Source organism: Staurois parvus, unplaced genomic scaffold (assembly GCF_062004578.1).
Source record: "Staurois parvus isolate SC_StPar_1 unplaced genomic scaffold, SC_StPar_1.0 ptg000059l, whole genome shotgun sequence".
Lineage (NCBI taxonomy): Eukaryota > Metazoa > Chordata > Amphibia > Anura > Ranidae > Staurois > Staurois parvus.
The window spans coordinates 13531674-13550000 of record NW_028317855.1 but is presented as its reverse complement, the minus strand read 5'-3'; the positions used below and the strand labels follow the sequence as shown (position 1 = coordinate 13550000).

General features: G+C 41.3%; 1 protein-coding gene across 2 annotated transcripts in view; it reads right to left on the bottom strand.

Annotated features, from left to right (window-relative positions):
* TAB2 (TGF-beta activated kinase 1 (MAP3K7) binding protein 2) overlaps positions 1 to 18327 on the bottom strand; it is a 113244-nt gene that overhangs the window by 12161 nt on the left and 82756 nt on the right. For both annotated transcript variants that reach the window (XM_089668625.1, XM_089668624.1), the window contains exons 5-7: positions 10820 to 10980; positions 4537 to 4630; positions 1638 to 1733 (exon numbers count right to left, since the gene is read on the bottom strand). In XM_089668625.1, the coding sequence (XP_089524751.1) occupies positions 1638 to 1733; positions 4537 to 4630; positions 10820 to 10980 (351 nt within the window). The remainder of the gene's footprint in view (positions 1 to 1637; positions 1734 to 4536; positions 4631 to 10819; positions 10981 to 18327) is intronic.

Here is an 18327-nt window from a genome sequence, read left to right as displayed (position 1 = left end):
TGGAATCTGATTGATTGCTCCTGTGGACAGGTGTCTTTTATACAGGTAACAAAATGAGATTATCAGCACTCCCTTTCAGCACTCAGAGACTGATTCTAATCTCAGCTGGTTACCTGTATGAAAGACACCTGATAGCCAGAAATCCTGCTGAATGATAGGGGATCAAATACTTATTTCCCTCATGAACATGCAAATCAGTGCATAATTTGTTAAACATACATTTCTGCTGAATTTTGTGTTGCTATTCTGTCTCTGTGTTACAACACACCTATCATTCGATTTTAGACTGATCATTTCTTTGTGAGTGGGCAAACATTCAAAATCAGCAGGGGATCAAATACTTATTTCCTTCACTGTATATTTTTTTTTTGTAAAGCCCCCCCAAATAGGATTATAAACAACAAAAGCAGAAAACCTCATCACCACAGCACCCTGCAATCATCAATGATGCAGAAGCAGCGCTGACATGTCAGGGCCACACACTGCATTACCGATGACTAACAAGTAAAGAATATCTGATAAGCATCCTGCAAATCACATGACTAGCCTGAAGACAGGTGAAAAAAGGCAAGTATATTAAAAAATACAGCTGTGGAGCCTTAACTGCTTCACTACCGCCCTATAGCAGAAATACTGCTACAAGGTGACATGGGTGTGCAAAATCATGTATATATACACGTGACTTTGCATTTTCGGGTAGGGTGCACTTGCGAGGCACCCTACCCACAGCGCCATTTGCGGCTGTCAATCACCGGGTCCCAGTCGGTGATTACTTGCCGGCGCCAGTGCTTGCTGAGCATCTCCGACGGGGAGAAAGGAACAAAAAACAGTTCTCCTCTCTGTCAGCTCGTGCACACTGCTTTGGATGGTTATGAACAGCACAGCCATGCAAAGCAGTGTGTTTACAGTGAAGCACACGGACACAGACACAAGTAAAAACAGCACAAAGTTAACCCTTTGATCACTCCTCATGTTAACCCCTTCCTGCACAGTGCCATAAGTACAGTGTCCGTGCTTTTTTTTTTTAGCACTGATTACTGTATTAGTGTCACTGGGGATGTCAGTGACACCAAGTCAGTTCCCCCCCAGTGTCAGAATGCCTGCCGCAGACACGCTATAAGCCACTGAACGCTGTCATTACTAGTAAAAATAAAATCCCAATATATACCGCCATTTGTAAACGCTATTACTCTCATGTAAACCAATTAATTTACACGTATTGTATTTTATTTTTAGCAAAGACATGTAACAGAATACATTTTGGCCTAAATTTATGTCCAAATCTGATTTTTTTTTACTGAACATGTTTAATAGCAAAAAGTAAAAAATAGTTTTTTTGTCAAAATTGTCAGTCTTTTTTTTATAGCGCAAAAAAAAGAAAAAAAAAAAAACAAAGAACGCACAGGCGATCAAATACCACTGAAAGAAAGCTCAATTCGTGGGGGGGAAAAAAAAAAAAAAAAAAAGAAGACGGAAATTTCACTTGGGTGCAGCGTTGCATGACCGCACAATTGTTAGTTAAAGTAACGTAGCGCCGCAACGCAAAAAAATGGCCTGGTCAGGAAGGGGGGTAAATCCTTCAGAGGGCAAGTCGTTAATATCTGTATTTAAAAATTAATTTCCCTGCTTCAACTTACCAACTGATGCTGTACCTTTAGGTTTGGGTGGCACTGGGCCAAGAAATCCAATGTTATCATAGAAGTTATGAATAGCACTGGGATCGAAATGTGGCCCTAAAGAAATAAAATGAAGAACGTTATTTCTTTGTGATCAAACATTTAAACTAAAAGGCAATTTTTTTTATTTTGGATAAAGAGGAGAGGGATTAGAACACCTGCCAGGTTTTACTGTTGTGTGTCCCCCCATTAGGGAGATGCCCCCTCTCTATTTGTCCTGTTTACAGTTATCATAGAAAGGGAAAGTAGAATAAAATCCTAATTTTTGAGTTGTCCCCAGAACAGTAATTGAGGGAAAATTTCCAACGGGGACACTTTCTCGTGACACCCTGGGATTCCATCACATTGTAGCGATTTCATCTGACTTCTTGTATTGGCTATGGGACAGAAAGTGAAGGGAAATCTCCTTAATGGGACACAGATGGCAAAAAAACAAACAAACAAAAAAAAAAAAAAAAAACAACTGACAGGAGGTTGTAACCCTTGCTTACCCTATCCAAAATGAAAAAAAAAAAAAAAAAGATGTTTTGCCTTTCACACTACTTGAATTTTCCTCACAAACATGACAGCATACATATAATTTAAGACCCTTGTAGCTTGCCAGTCCCTTAGACATAGTAGCTGCATTAGTGTTCTTTATTTCAAACATGCAGCAGTATACAGGTGAAACTCAAACAATTAGAATATCGTGCAAAAGTTCATTTATTTCAGTAATGCAACTTAAAAGGTGAAACTAATATATGAGATAGACTCATTACATGCAAAGCAAGATAGTTCAAGCCGTGATTTGTCATAATTGTGATGATTATGGCTTACAGCTCATGAAAACCCCAAATCCACAATCTCAGAAAATTAGAATATTGTGAAAAGGTGCAATATTCTAGGCTCAAAGTGTCCCACTCTAATCAGCTAATTAAGTCATAACACCTGCAAAGGGTTCCTGAGCCTTTAAATGGTCTCTCAGTCTGGTTCAGTAGGAATCATGGGAAAGACTGCTAACCTGACAGTTGTGCAGAAAACCATCATTGACACCCTCCATAAGGAGGGAAAGCCTCAAAAGGTAATTGCAAAAGAAGTTGGATGTTCCCAAAGTGCTGTATAAAAGCACATTAATAGGTTATGTGGAAGGGAAAAGTGTGGAAGAAAAAGGTGCACAAGCAGCAGGGATGACCGCAGCCTGGTGAGGATTGTCAGGAAAAGGCCATTCAAAAGTGTTGGGGACTTTCACAAGGAGTGGACCGAGGCTGGAGTCAGTGCATCAAGAGCCACCACTCACAGATGGATTCTGGACATGGGCTTCAAATGTCGTATTGTCAAGCCGCTCCTGAACAACAAACAACGTCAGAAGCGTCTTACCTGGGCTAAAGAAAAACAGACCTGGTCTGTTGCTCAGTGGTCCAAAGTCCTCTTTTCTGATGAGAGCAACTTTTGCATCTCATTTGGAAACCAAGGACCCAGAGTATGGAGGAAGAATGGAGAGGAACACACTGAAAGATGCTTGAAGTCCAGTGTGAAGCTTCCATAGTCTGTGTTGATTTGGGGAGCCATGTCATCTGCTGGTGTTGGTCCACTGTGCTTCATTAAGTCCAGGGTCAATGCAGCCCTCTACCAGGAGATGTTGGAACACTTCAGGCTTCCTTCCGCAGACAAGCTTTATGGGGATGCTGACTTTATTTTCCAGCAGGACTTGGCACCTGCCCACGCTGCCAAAAGCACCAAAACCTGGTTCAATGACCGTAGGATTACTGTGCTTGATTGGCCAGCAAACTCGCCTTACCCGAACCCCATAGAGAATCTATGGGGCATTGCCAAGAGAAAGATGAGACACATGAGACCGAACAATGCAGAAGAGCTGAAGGCCTCTATTGAAGAATCCTGGTCTTCCATAACACCTCATCAACCGGGTTTAAACAGCCAGTCTGTTTAAACCCGGTTGGCCATAGAGCAGCACAGGCTCTGTGAGTGGGTTCAGTTTCTGCAAAGCAGACACAGACCTGTCATCCACCCGCTCTGCTCAGCAGGGGATTAGTGGACAGATCCCCTGCCGAGCAAAACGGATCTGCCTCATGTGAAAGGGGCCGAAGGTGGAACACAAGGTCTGTGAGGGCTGCTAGTTTCATCCTAGTAGCCACAATGGTTTGTAGGGAGCTGCATATTGTACGAGTCAGCAGGCTAGTGAATGTGTTGCCAGAAGGGCATTTTGTACATTTCTAGGCCACAGAGTGGGGTTTTTGGCTGTGTTAAAGATGTGAACTATGAAATCTTTTATGCTGAAACCGTGAAGCATCTACATATCTACAATTCAAACCCTGCCCCCATTCAAATTACAGTGTAATACTCAATTGCACTTGCAGAGATCATTTTCATGTCATACACAAAAGTAGCTATAGCTACTTCTGTCAAGCAGAGCACAACATGACAGGCATTTTGACATATGGTATATCTGGCAATAGGGGCTGGAGAGCTGTAGCAGGTGTCAAGGACCAGAGTGTAGGAGATATGCTAGAAAACCTTTTTGTTTGTATCTCCTATACCCATAACCCTGAAGTGGTCGAAATACGCTGTTCCTTCCAGCCAATCTGGTACTACAGTGTAAACAAATGTGGTAAAATCTGATGTACTGGGTGACTACAGAGACATGGATGGCTCCCTATCTTTCACCCAATTGCTCCATAATGAACAATGCAAGACTGCAATACTGCAGGGAAATCTCATACAAAAAACAATACCAATCCCCATAGGACATTCATGACAGGTGAACTTTAATCCACATGCACTAGGCAGAAATGCTTTGCTCTTGACATTCTGTTCACTTCAAATACAAAATAGCAGAACATTATACCTTACCCTAGCTACTTACCTCTTGCCTGAAAAAGGTCTATTTCTTTGGTGAGACAGTCTATATCAATCTGCAGCTGTCTGTTACAACTCCTTAACTGTTGCATTTCTTCCAGCTAGAGAGATAAAGAACATTACTTTTTACTTTAAAAATCACGGATTAGGCTGTCGTGATAGCATGTTATTGGTCACACAAGTTGCTGGCTCACTGATGGCACAGGATTCCATTATCACAGAAGTCTAACAAGATTAGCAATCTTTCTGAACATTGTAAAATCTCTCTTATTTGAAGAGAGAAGTTAGACTTCTAAATATAAATAATTTACTGATCTGTTTACTGAAACCACCACAGTTGTTGCCCTGTCTTGAAGATGAATTGTGGCGTAAGCCAATATTGTCTACAGAGGCATATGCATTCTTACTTGAATCTTGATGTGCCATATTATTATTATACAGTATTTATAAAGCACCAATAGTTCGCTCAGCGCTCTACATATACACACACACATATATATATATATATATATATATATATATATATATATATACACACACACACACACACACACACACACACACACACATATATATATATACAGTTGCAAGAAAAAGTATGTGAACCCCTTGGGATTACGTGGAGTTTTGCATGAATTGGGCATAAAATGTACTCTGAACATCATCTAAGTCACAACAATAGAAGAACACAGTCTGCTGAACATAATACTACACAAACATTAGATGTTGCCATGGTTTAATTGCACATAACATGTAAACATTCACAGTGCAGGGAGGAAAAAGTATGTGAACCTATGGACTTAATAACTGGTTGACCCTCCTTTGGCATTAATAACCTCAACCAAACGTTTCCTGTAGTTGCAGATCAGACCTGCACAATGATCTGGAGTAATTTTGGACCACTCCTCTTCACAAAACTGTTTCAGTGTAGCAATATTCTTGGGATGTCTGGTGTGAATCGCTCTCTTAAGGTCATGCCACAGCGTTTCAATTGGGTTGAGGTCAGGACTCTGACTGGGCCACTCCAGAAGGCGTATTCTGTGCTGTTGCAGCCATTGTTTTGTTGAATTACTTGTATGCTTTGGGTCATTGTCCTTTCCAGCTTCATGCAAGTCAACAATTCTTGATCGTAGGTCTTCTGAGAGCTCTTTTCTGCGAGGCATGGTTCACATCAGACAGTGCTTCTTGAAACCAGTAAACCCAAAACAGGTGTGTGTTTTTTAAAGGCAGGACAGCTGTCAGCAACACATCCAATATCATCACACTGATTGGAGTCAAGGTTGGCTCACTCCTGGCTCCAATTAGCTCTGGGAGAAGTCATTAAGCTAGGGCCTCACATACTTTTTCCTCCCTGCACTGTGAATGTTTACATGTTATGTGCAATTAAACCATGGCAACATCTAATGTTTGTGTAGTATTATGTTCAGCAGACTGTGTTCTTCTATTGTTGTGACTTAGATGATGTTCAGAGCACATTTTATGCCCAATTCATGCAAAACTCCACGTAATCCCAAGGGGTTCACATACTTTTTCTTGCGTGTGTGTGTGTGTGTGTGTGTGTGTGTGTGTGTGTGTGTATGTATATATATATATCAATCACATACACACATATATACACCGCGTTCCAAATTATTATGCAAATTATATTTAAGTGTCACAAAGATTAAATTTTTTTTTTTTGTAGTGTAACTCATGGATGGCATTGTGTGTCAGGACTCTTGATCACTGAAAACAATCTCTGACACCTGTGATAATTAGATTGGCCGGAGAGCCCAATTTAAGGAAAAACTACTAAAGGACAGTTTTCCACATTATTAAGCAGAGCACCATTTTCAAGCAATATGGGGAAGAAAAAGGATCTCTCTGCTGCCGAAAAGAGTGAAATAGTTCAATGCCTTGGACTAGGTATGAAAACATTCGATATTTCACGAAAACTTAAGCGTGATCATCGCACTATTAAGAGATTTGTGGCCGATTCAGAGCAGATGGGTTTGTGCAGATAAAGGCACATTGAGGAAAATTTCTGCCAGATCCATGCATCGGATCAAGAGAGCAGCTGCTAAAATACCATTACATAGCAGCAAACAGATATTTGAAGCTGCTGGTGCCTCCAGAGTCTTGCAACTGTGCATAAACTTTCTATTCGGCCACAAATAACCAATGCTCACAAGCAGAAACGGCTGCATTAGGCAGAAAAATACATGAAGACTAATTTTCAAACAGTCCTGTTCACTGATGAGTGCCGTGCAACCCTGGATGGTCCAGATGGATAGAGTAGTGGATGGTTGGTGGACGGCCACCCTCTTCCAACAAGGCTGTGACGTCAGCAAGGCAGTGGTGGAGTCATGTTTTGGGCCGGAATCATGGGAACAGAGCTGGTTGGCCCCTTTAGGGTCCCCGAAGGTGTAAAGAGGACCTCTGCAAAGTATGTGGAGTTTATTACTGACCACTTTCTTCCCTGGTACAGAAGGAAGAACTATGCTTTCCGTAATAAAATCATCTTCATGCATGACAATGCACCATCTCATGCTGCAAAGAATACCTCTGCATCAATGGCTGTTACGGGGATAAAAGTAGAGAAAGTCATGGTGTGGCCTCCATCCTCCCCTGACCTCAATCCTATTGGGAACCTTTGGAGCATCCTCAAGCAAAAGATCTATGAGGGTGGGAGGCAGTTTACATCCAAACAGCAGCTCTGGGAGGCTATTCTGACATCTTGCAAACAAATTCAAGCAGAAACTGTCCAAAAACTCACAAGTTCAATGGATGCAAGACTTGTGAAGCTGCTATCAAATAAGGGGGTCCTATGTTAAAATGTAATGTGACCTGTTAAAATGTTTAAAAAGTTAAAATGTTGTTAAAAGTTTGACTGAAATAGCTTTTGATTTCAGTAAATATGCTGCAAACACAACAAATGACAATTTTCAGTTCTTTACAACCTATAAAGTGTTTTGAAACTTGCTGTGCGTAATAATTTGGAACAGTGCATTGTAAGTTTTTCATGTTTTAAAAAAATCCTGTTATCATTAGGAGGTTTGTTCAATAAAATTTGAATTGTACTCTTAATAGTTGATAACATGAGAATTATGCTGACTGTTATTCACATCAATTATTTAGGTAAATGAGAAAAATATAATTTGCATAATAATTTGGAACACTGTTTATACACACACACACACACACATATATATATATATACACACACACACACACATTTTTATTTATTTTTTTAAGTGGAACTTCACTCTCTCAATCAACATCGACTACTTCTGACCTTTAGGAAACTATATCACATTTACGTGTTTTAAACAGTTTTTTTTTCCCAGTTACTTTCTGGTTTCCATGCCTAGGCAAATAATGTCATACATCCCAGGAGTCTTCAGGATGGTTCTCAGCTCAGCCTATGCCTGAGCTAAGGGCAGATGGATTCCATGAAGTAAATGCTACAGGAATCATCTACCCTTACTCAAAATGGTCACTGCCAGAAATGCCAGAGGGCGTTTTTCAAAATTATTTCTCAGCAAAATAAAGACAACATGGATAGATGGGGAAGTTTGCTTTGAATATTAAAAATGAATTATACAGCATTTTTTGTTTGTGGTGCTCAGATGCAGTGCAGTTCCACTTTAAGTAATCTTGCATGAAACTGAGCTCTAATTGTAAAAGATATTTAGTCTTGTATGTTCCCACCTCGTTTATATCAGTGATATCACTGCTACTCTTACAAGGTAGTATCTTGGTTTGCAATGGCATTTGGTACAAACATTTGTCGTTATTGAGGAATATATATGAATAAATATTTTTGAGCCTAGAGTTCAGCTTTAGAGAGCCAATCATTACAAGGATTAGCCGGGGTTCACACCAAACAAGACTTTGAAATTGTGCGACTTCACTTGAAGTCGCACAATTTCAAAGTGGCATGTCAGTGCAACTTCAGGTGCGACTTATAAGACATCTGTGCGACTTCATGCACAGATGTCTATGCAAATCACACCTGAAATAACAAAATAAATAGTTCAGGAACCTTTTTTTCAAATTGGTGCAGCACCTCAAATTCAGAGTCGCACCGATTTGAACTGTTAAATTGCTGACAATAGGGTGCGACTTGTCATGTAATTTGAAACTTTAAATCGCATGACAAGTCGCACCAGTGTGAACGGGTTAAGCAGGAATTAGTAATTATCACACCTGTGCAGACTTATATTTCTCTTTCACAAATTGTTTTCTTCCACTGTCACTGAGCATGACATCTTGAACTGACTCCCACAAAGAAGAAACATATTTTATGTGTTATGAGTGAAGAGAGCATTTAGAAGCCTCCAAAATACATCAGGTTATGTCAGGGGTGTCCAACCTTTTGACTCTCCTAGGCCGCATTAGAAGAAGAGGAAAGGCCTTGGGGCCACACATAAAATACACTAACAATAAGGAAAGCTGATGAGCAGAAAAAGTATAAAGAGGGCAACATAAAACTAGTGCGATATTTGATACTGTTGCAAATACTCAGATAGGCAGAGTGTTGAGATAAATGATTCATTTAAATTATGCTATAGGAGGCATCATCCATATGTGAAAACAAAGACCAATGGGACTTTATTTATGCCTCCAATGTTGAAAATGACAACTGATTACAATTACTTATGCTATTAATACAAAAAAAATCCTTTAAAAAGTCCATAAGGACGAATACATTTTTTTGTATTCATAAAATAGCACAAGTAACTTTAACCATCTGTCGTTTTCAATACTGGAGGCATAATAAAAGTCCCACTGGTCTGTGTTTTCACATATGGACAATGCCTCCCACAGTGCAATTCCAATGGATCATTTATCTACAACATTCCACTTATCCAAGTATTTGCATTAAATCATGTGGGGGGGGGGGGGTAGAGTTGCAGCCCACCCCAGCACCCCCATGTGGCACTTCTTTGGCTAGCAGGAGCCCCTCCATGTGCTGCCAGTGTTAGAGCAAACATGGCATCCCCAGCATCCCTCCCGATGTGCCTGGGCCCTGCTTGTCTGTGCTAGCCACAGCGGGCGCACAATGCTAAACATGGCATTCCTTCGGATATTCGGTTTACAGTTTCGGGTTGGACCACATGCCTACAGGCTGGACAGCCCTGGGTTATGCGATGGAACGCTATGCCATCTGAGTCCAAAACAGAAAATTTCCTTCTATCATCCTTTTCTATGTATTTGACCGAAAGCACCCCCTTGTGTCACTATTGTTTATTTGAAGCAGCCTTGCCAGGGATATCATACCCCCCCCAATCACAAATTCGATTCATCCAAGAATCCAACAGTGTTTGGATCCAGTTCCCCCTAATTACAGGTTCATACACATCGCATGAAGTACCAAGGCATTAAGTCTGACATTTGTTGCCTAACAGACTGACCTCACTAACACATGAAGATGGGAGACTATGTGAGGCTGGGTAACTGACTAACCAGCAACTATTAGCCTTCTGGCAACAACTGAGCAATTAACTCAGCAAATGCTAGATATGAGGTTCTAAAGGATAAGTTCACCTCTGGAACACATTACATGTTCCACACTTATTTAGGTCTCATGCACACTGGACGTTTTTACAGCTTCTCCTAAGGGCGCCTGGCGTTTCTTGGTTTTTTTTTTTATATGGAGGGGCTCCTCTTCTTTTGCCTTACATAATACCATACTGAGAGAATTCTTTATTATCTACTAGCGGTTTTCCTGCACATTACCGAGGCAGCTGTAGGAGTATCCTTATTAACGGAGGATATCACATAAGCGCTGTTTGACCATTCTTATTATTAGACGGTCATTGGGAGCTGGTAAGCGTGCATCCCATTACCACTTTTTCGAGGAAGTGTTGGGTATCAGCACTTTGTCATTTGGAAGGAATTACATTTTTCATATATCTACACTTGTTTGATGTTTATATAATTTTTACATTGGTATTACTTATTTAGGTTGATCACAACACATTTATTTAGACAATTTTGGTGACAGGGATATCTCTTTTTTTGTGTCCGCTGCTTGTCTATATTGTTTTCCTTTTTTGGGGTGTGCACAGAGGTGTGGTTATATACAATAGATAAATTATGTTACATATACTGAACAATGGACATGCATGTCTGGGAAAAGGCGATATTCAGAGCATCTATTTGGCTCCCCAATAGAGGCAGCTTTAGAGTGACAAATGACTAGTATGTCCCTTTTCATTGCACACTTCAGAGACTACAATTCCACAAAGAGAGCACAAACAAGTCTCCGTGGATCATTAAGTATTCCGATGACAGGAAAAACTTACTGATGGAATTTGGGAAAGGGAATTCGACCTATTTAGGCGTCGCCGAGTGAGATTGTTTTCCATTTCATTGACCTCAGTTTTAAGTTTATCCAGCTTTTTCTTTTGCACTTCAAGTTCTCGATGAAGTCGCTCCATTCTTGCCTTCTGATGTACCAGTAGAGCTGCAAAATGAAAAGGAGACTGGATTGTTACCCATCTTAAAATCAGCAGTATTCTCATTACTGCCACTGACATTCAAATAAAAACAGTCAAATTTAAAACACAGAAAAATAATGCTGCCAACACGGGACTATGGATCATGTGTGGTGTCCCAAAGTAATCACGCTTTGGGGCTGTTTTCTTCAGCTGGAACTGGGGCCTTAGTCAAGGTTCCAAATAGCAGTCAATAGTGGCACAAAACCTTCTGGCCTCTTCTAGAAAGCTGAAAATGAAGAGGAACTTCATCTTTCAGCATGACAATGACCCAAAGCATACATCCAAATCAACAAAGGAATGGCTTCACCAGAAGATGATTAAAATTTTGGAATGGGCCAGCCAGAGCAGAGCCCAGACCTGAATCTGATTGAAAATCTGTAGGGTGATCTGAAGAGGGCTGTGCACAGGAGATGTCCTCGCAATCTGACAGATTTGGAGTGTTTTTACAAGGAAGAGCGGACAAAAGATGTGCCATGCTGATAGACTCATACCCAAAAAGACTGAGTGCTGGAATCAAATCAAAAGGTGCTTCAGCAAAGTATTAGTTTAAGGGTGTACACACTTCTGCAACCATATTATTTTAGTTTTTTATTTTTAATTCCCTCCACCTAAAAGTTTTCAGTTTGTTGTTCAACTGAGTTGTACAGTTTATAGATTACATTAAAAAAGGTGGAAAAGTTATGAAATTATTTTTTTTACATCACAGAAACCAGACATTTTAACAGGGGTGTGTAGACTTTTTATATCCACTGTAGATGGATGCATTCAGGCAATTCTGGTCAGCAAGTACAATTGCATAAGAGTTTTCTTAGATTCTATCAGGACTGTATTGGTAGAGATTTTACATAGGTTGTTAGCAATATTACGCCATTCAGATAGATCACAAGTTACATTCAAATCTTGTTCCCACAGTTTCAGGTAGGCAAGTTTAAAATTTAGATCTGCTAGTAGGCTGTACACTATGGATACCTGTCCTTATTGCAGGACTTTTCAAACAGGGTCCATGTCAGAGGGCCCTCTAAGAAGCAAAGCTTCTTTAAGACATATGACAATCTGTGTACATCTAAAGATTTCATCGGGGGGGCATTTACAAAGCTTAACGATAATGAGCTAGGATGTGCAATTTGTTGCCATTAAAGAAGTCTCTTACGTGTAAGAAGCCTTTATTCATCCACCATTTAAAACTGTATGATCTCAGGCCTCGTTCAAACTCCAGATTATTTAGTATGGGAGGCACAGGAGTATGCAGAGAAGGGGCCTTCTGGTTCTCTGCTTATCCCCAATAGATAGTGAAAGTGACAAGGTAGGGCACTGGATAGGAGGGTCCATCCTCCTGGGAATCTACATTAATTTGCCAATAGAGCAAGAAATATACAGTGGGGCAAAAAAGTATTTAGTCAGCCACCAATTGTGCAAGTTCTCCCACTTAAAAAGATGAGAGAGACCTGTAACTGGCATCATAGGTAGACCTCAACTATGAGAGACAAAATGAGAAAACAAATCCAGACAATCACATTGGCTTATTTGGAAAGAATTTATTTGCAAATTATGGTGGAAAATAAGTATTTGGTCACCTACAAACAAGCAAGATTTCTGGCTCTCACAGACCTGTACCTTCTTCTTTAAGAGGCTCCTCTGTTCTGCACTCATTACCTGTATCAATGGTACCTGTTTGAACTTGTTATCAGTATAAAAGACACCTGTCCACAACCTCAAACAGTCACACTCCAAACTCCACTATGGTGAAGACCAAAGAGCTGTCGAAGGACACCAGAAACAAAACTGTAGACCTGCACCAGGCTGGGAAGACTGAATCTGCAATAGGCAAGCAGCTTGGTGTGAACAAATCAACTGTGGGAGCAATAATTAGAAAATGGAAGACATACAAGACCACTGATAATCTCCCTCAATCTGGGGCTCCACGCAAGATCTCACCCCGTGGGGTCAAAATGATCACAAGAACGGTGAGCAAAAATCCCAGGACCACAAGGGGGACCTAGTGAATGACATGCAGAGAGCTGGGACCAACGTAACAAAGGCTACCATCAGTAACACACTACGCCGCCAGGGACACAGATCCTGCAGTGCCAGACGTGTCCCCCTGCTTAAGCCAGTACATGTCCGGGCCCGTCTGAAGTTTGCTAGAGAGCATTTGGATGATCCAGAAGAGGATTGGGAGAGTGTCATATGGTCAGATGAAACCAAAATAGAACTGTTTGGTAGAAACACAACTCGTCGTGTTTGGAGGAGAGAGAATGCTGAGTTGCATCCAAAGAACACCATGTCTACTGTAAAGCATGGGGGTGGCATCATCATGCTTTGGGGCTGTTTCTCCGCAAAGGGACCAGGACGACCGATCCATGTACAGGACAGAATGAATGGGGCCATGTATCGTGAGATTTTGAGTGCAAACCTCCTTCCATCAGCAAGGGCATTGAAGATGAAACGTGGCTGGGTCTTCCAACATGACAATGATCCCAAACATACTGCCCGGGCAACGAAGGAGTGGCTTTGTAAGAAACATTTCAAGGTCCTGGAGTGGCCTAGCCAGTCTCCAGATCTCAACCTCATAGAAAACCTTTGGAGGGAGTTGAAAGTCCGTGTTGCCCAGCGACAGCCCCAAAACATCACTGCTCTAGAGGTGATCTGCATGGAGGAATGGACCAACATACCAGCAAGGTTGGCATTGTGTGCCAACCTTGTGAAGACTTACAGGAAACGTTTGTTATATTTCCTTTGTTGGCAATGACAGAGATCAAAGTATTGAGATAAACTTTTGATATTGACCAAATACTTATTTTCCACCATAATTTGCAAATAAATTCTTTCCAAATAAGCCAATGTGATTGTCTGGATTTGTTTTCTCATTTTGTCTCTCATAGTTGAGGTCTACCTATGATGCCAATTACAGGCCTCTCTCATCTTTTTAAGTGGGAGAACTTGTACAATTGGTGGCTGACTAAATACTTTTTTTCCCCACTGTATATTTAGAGAATGATAGATACCCAATGGGGTGCAGGACCACCAGCCATGGTGTAAGCCAACTGGGCAATTTGTGCTGCCTGATAATATGCTAGTATGCTATGAAGTCCCATATTCTGGACATTTGGAGGAGATTATTAGCCAAGAGTAAGGCCGTAGGCAACAGTTCCAGTAGACTGTGGACAGATGCATCCAAAAATAATTGTACTAGCGTCATGGGCCATTTTTAGTGTCCAGACAGGGTGGCTTTAACCTTTTTTTACTGTTACCAACGATGCCATGTCAGATACTGTAACCGGGAATTTGTGTAAAGCCAACTGTCCGCTTTCAGATGGAAGCACGTCCATTGTGCGACATTACATTAAGCCATGTATCAAAGGAGTGAAAAAAATAATTTTAGGGTCACTATTTACAGTTAACTCCAATATGATGATCTATAGGGTCTATAAAAGAGTTGCCTATGAAAAAAATGTTGGGTACTGATGTTGTTTTCTGGGCAGATATAAATTTTAAGGCATGACATGCTGGTTATCCATGTACCTGACACGCCCCAGTATTTCATATTTAACTGAATAATTTGATAATATATTGCATTTGTGTGCACAAAATTAATTTTTGTATATTTTGTTTTACTGAAAATCTGCACTTAATAAACTGTCGTGCCAATATTGTGTGATGTGAAAAATTTAAAGGTACCACCATTTTATTCTTCCGGGTTTTTGCTTTAAAAAATATATACCATTCAGAAGTTTAACTAATCTTCAGGCCTAAATTAATGTTTTGTTTTTTTTTAAATGTGAACAGGGACAACAAACTGCTTTGGCAGCAAAAGGGTTAAATCAAACCTGAGCTGACTCTAAATGTTTCCAAGGTCACAACAGTGTTGAAGTGCAGACACTACCTTAGCCTTCAAATCTATACCCAAGGAGAAACAGGAACTTCAGTGGGCAGTAGATGTTCCAGTTTCAGCACCTTGGGCAAAAGTCATGGCCCCAACATCCTAGAGGTTTTCTAAGGATTCCTTTTAGAAACAACTTAAATACTTGCATGAACCACAACATGCCTGCCGTTTGGCATTTTTACATTTGAAGCAATAAAATAAAGGAGTTGGGGGATTACAAAAAAAAATAAAAAATCATACTTGTTTAAGTGGATTCAGCATTGGTTCGATGCTGCAACTGTCCCCCGCGGGCTCTAAGACCGAGAACTGAGTGATCAAAGACCACTGAGCACTCAGTTCTCGGTCTTTAGTGAGTAGAGTCTGTGACTGTCAGTCCCCGGCTCTCTGCTCTGCCCCTCCAGCGATCATTGGAGCGCCAGGCTGTGGAGGCAGTTGGCCTCAAGCTTTCAGCGGTGCGCGGAGAGGCTGAGCCAGCTGGTCATCTGGATGGATCCAGACATTAAAGTTAGGATCCCTCCAGAATCTGGAACAGCTGAGTGACGTCAGCTGACTGTAGCCCACTGTTGGCTAAATATGGAAAAGTAGGGCCAAAGCTCCATTAAATTCAATTAGGTATAATTTAAAACCATGAACACCTGGTATAAGCAGAAAATGGAAAAAAAAAAATTATACATACATACACACACTGCTCAAAAAAATTAAAGGAACACTTCTTAATCAGAGTATAGCATCAAGTCAATTTAACTCCTGGGATATTAATCTGGTCAGTTAAGTAGCAGAGGGGGGGTGTTAATCAGTTTCAGCTGCTTTGGTGGTAATGAAATTAACAACAGATGCACTAGATGGGCAACAATGAGATGACTCCCAAAACAGGAATCATTTCACATGTGGAGGTCACGAACATTTTTTCCCCTACTCATCTTTTCTGTTTTTCACTAGTTTTGCATTTGGCTAGGGTCAGTGTCACTACTGGTAGCATGAGGCGATACCTTGACCCTACAGAGATTGCAGAGGAAGTCCAACTACTCCAGGATGGCACATCAATACTTGCCATTGCCAGACGGTTTGCTGTGTCTCCCAGTACAGTCTCAAGAGCGAGAAGGTGATTCCAGGAGACAGGGAGTTACTCTAGGAGAGCTGGACAATGCCACCCTGACTTCCATTAGGTATCGGGATGAAATCCTTGGATCCACTGTCATACACTGCGCTGGTGCAGAGGGTCCTGGTTTCCTCTTGGTGCACGACAATGCCTCATGTGGCGAGAGTATGCAGGGAGTTCCGAGGATGAAGGAATTGATACCACTGAATGGCCCCCACGCTCGTGTTCCAATAAAACACCTCTGGGATATCATGTTTTGGTCCATCCGATGCCGCTAGGTTGCACCTCAAACTGCCCGGAAGCTCAGTGATGCCCTGGTCCAGATCTGGGAGGAAATACGCCAGGACACCATCCGTCGTCTCATTAGTAGCATGTCCCGACATTGTCAGGCATGCATACAAGCTCGTGGGGGCCAAACAAGCTACGGAGTACTATTTTGAGCTGCTGCAGTGAAATTTCAGCAAAATGGACTAGCCTCGGGCATAATTTTTTCACTTTGATTTTCGGGGTGTCTTTGAACGCAGTCCTCTGTAGGTTGATAATTTTCATTTCCATCAATCGACATCATCACCAGTCCATTATCTGTATAGATACCCGGGATGATACTTTTCCCCCTTGAGATAAGATGTGTTTTCAAAGTGTCCCTTAAATTTTTTTGAGCAATATATCTATATATATATATATATATATATATATCTATATATATATATATATATATATATATATATATATATATATATCTCTATCTATCCATCCATCTATCTAGATATATATATATATATATCTATCTATATATAGATATATCTATATATAGATATATCTATATATACATACATACGTACATACACACACTAATTAATACCTTGGTTTATGAATTTAATTTGTTCTTCAGGACTTTTCGTATAACTGAAACACCGTTTCCCATAGGAATGCATTGAAAACCAATTAATCCGTTCCGGAGATCAGAAAAAAGTAAACGCTACTAAAATAGCAGGAGTTATTTTATCAAGTCATGCGGTATTTTAGCAGTAACAACCATGTGTTAATATTTCAGATGTCAGCGGGGTTTCCCACTGACAGCTGAATGTAAAAGAATTGCCGGCAATTAAAAAAATAATTTAAAAAACGGAGTGGGGTCCTCCCTCCCATTCATACCAAGCCCTTCGGGTCTGGTATAGATTTTGAGGGGAACTCCCACGTCAAAATTAAAAAAAAAAAAAAAAAAAAATAGCGTGGGGGTCACCCCCAAAATCCATACCTGACCCTTATCAGAGCACGCAGCCTGGCAGGTCAGGACCATACCAGGCCACATGCCCACAACATGGGGGGGGGTGCTTTGGGCAGGAGGGCTCCCTCCCAAAGCACCTTGTCCTCAAGTTGATGGGGACAAGGGCCTCTTCCCCAGAACCCTGGCTGGTGGTTGTGGGGGTCTGCGGGCAGGGGGCTTATTGGAATCTGGAAGCCCCCTTTAACAAGGGGGCCCCCAGATCCCGGCCCCCCCTATGTGAATGAGTATAGGCTACATGGTCCCGATACTCTCACAAAAATCAAAAAGTGTAGTGCGAAAAAAAGACAGAACACGGTCTTTGACAAGTCTTTTATTAAAAGAAAAAACTAAAAGAATGTCCCCTGCAGTAGATCCAACGTCAATCACGATGCCCGCTGTCACCGCTGCCAACCCGAAAAAAGAATTTAAAAAAAAGCTCTGCTTCCGACGATGGCTTCCAGCCTTCTGCCTGCTCCGGTGGTTTGACAATTCTTAAATATGTAAGGGGCGGGGCCACCCAGGGACATCACGCAGGTGACCCCCACCCCATGTGCCATCAATGATGTCACATGGGGCAAGGTCACTTGGGAGCCCCCCCTGCCCCAAAGCACCCCACCCCCATATTGAGGGCATGTGGCCTGGTATGGTGCAGAGGGGGGGGGGGGGGGAGGGGGGTGTTCACGCCTTTCCTGACCTGCCGGGCTGCATGCTCGGTTAAGGGTCTGGTATGGATTTTGGGGGGGGACCCCCACGCCATTTTTTTTAAAGTTGGTGTGGGAGTTCCCCTCAAAATCCATACTGGGAGGGCTTGGTATGGATGGGAGGGGGGACCCCACGCAGTTTTTTTTAGTTTATTATGGTGCCGGTTTTTAAATGTAATTACAACTTTTTTTTTCCCTTCACTATAGCTCAAAAATTCAGCTGTCACTTTCCCCCCAGCTAAAAGAAAGTTTTCTTTTCGTTTATTTCCCTGAGTTAAGAGAAACAATGTTTCCATTTAGTTTCTTTAAAGAAACAAAGTTTCCGTTAACTCGAAAGTGGCAGCTAACTTTGTGAGCTGTAGT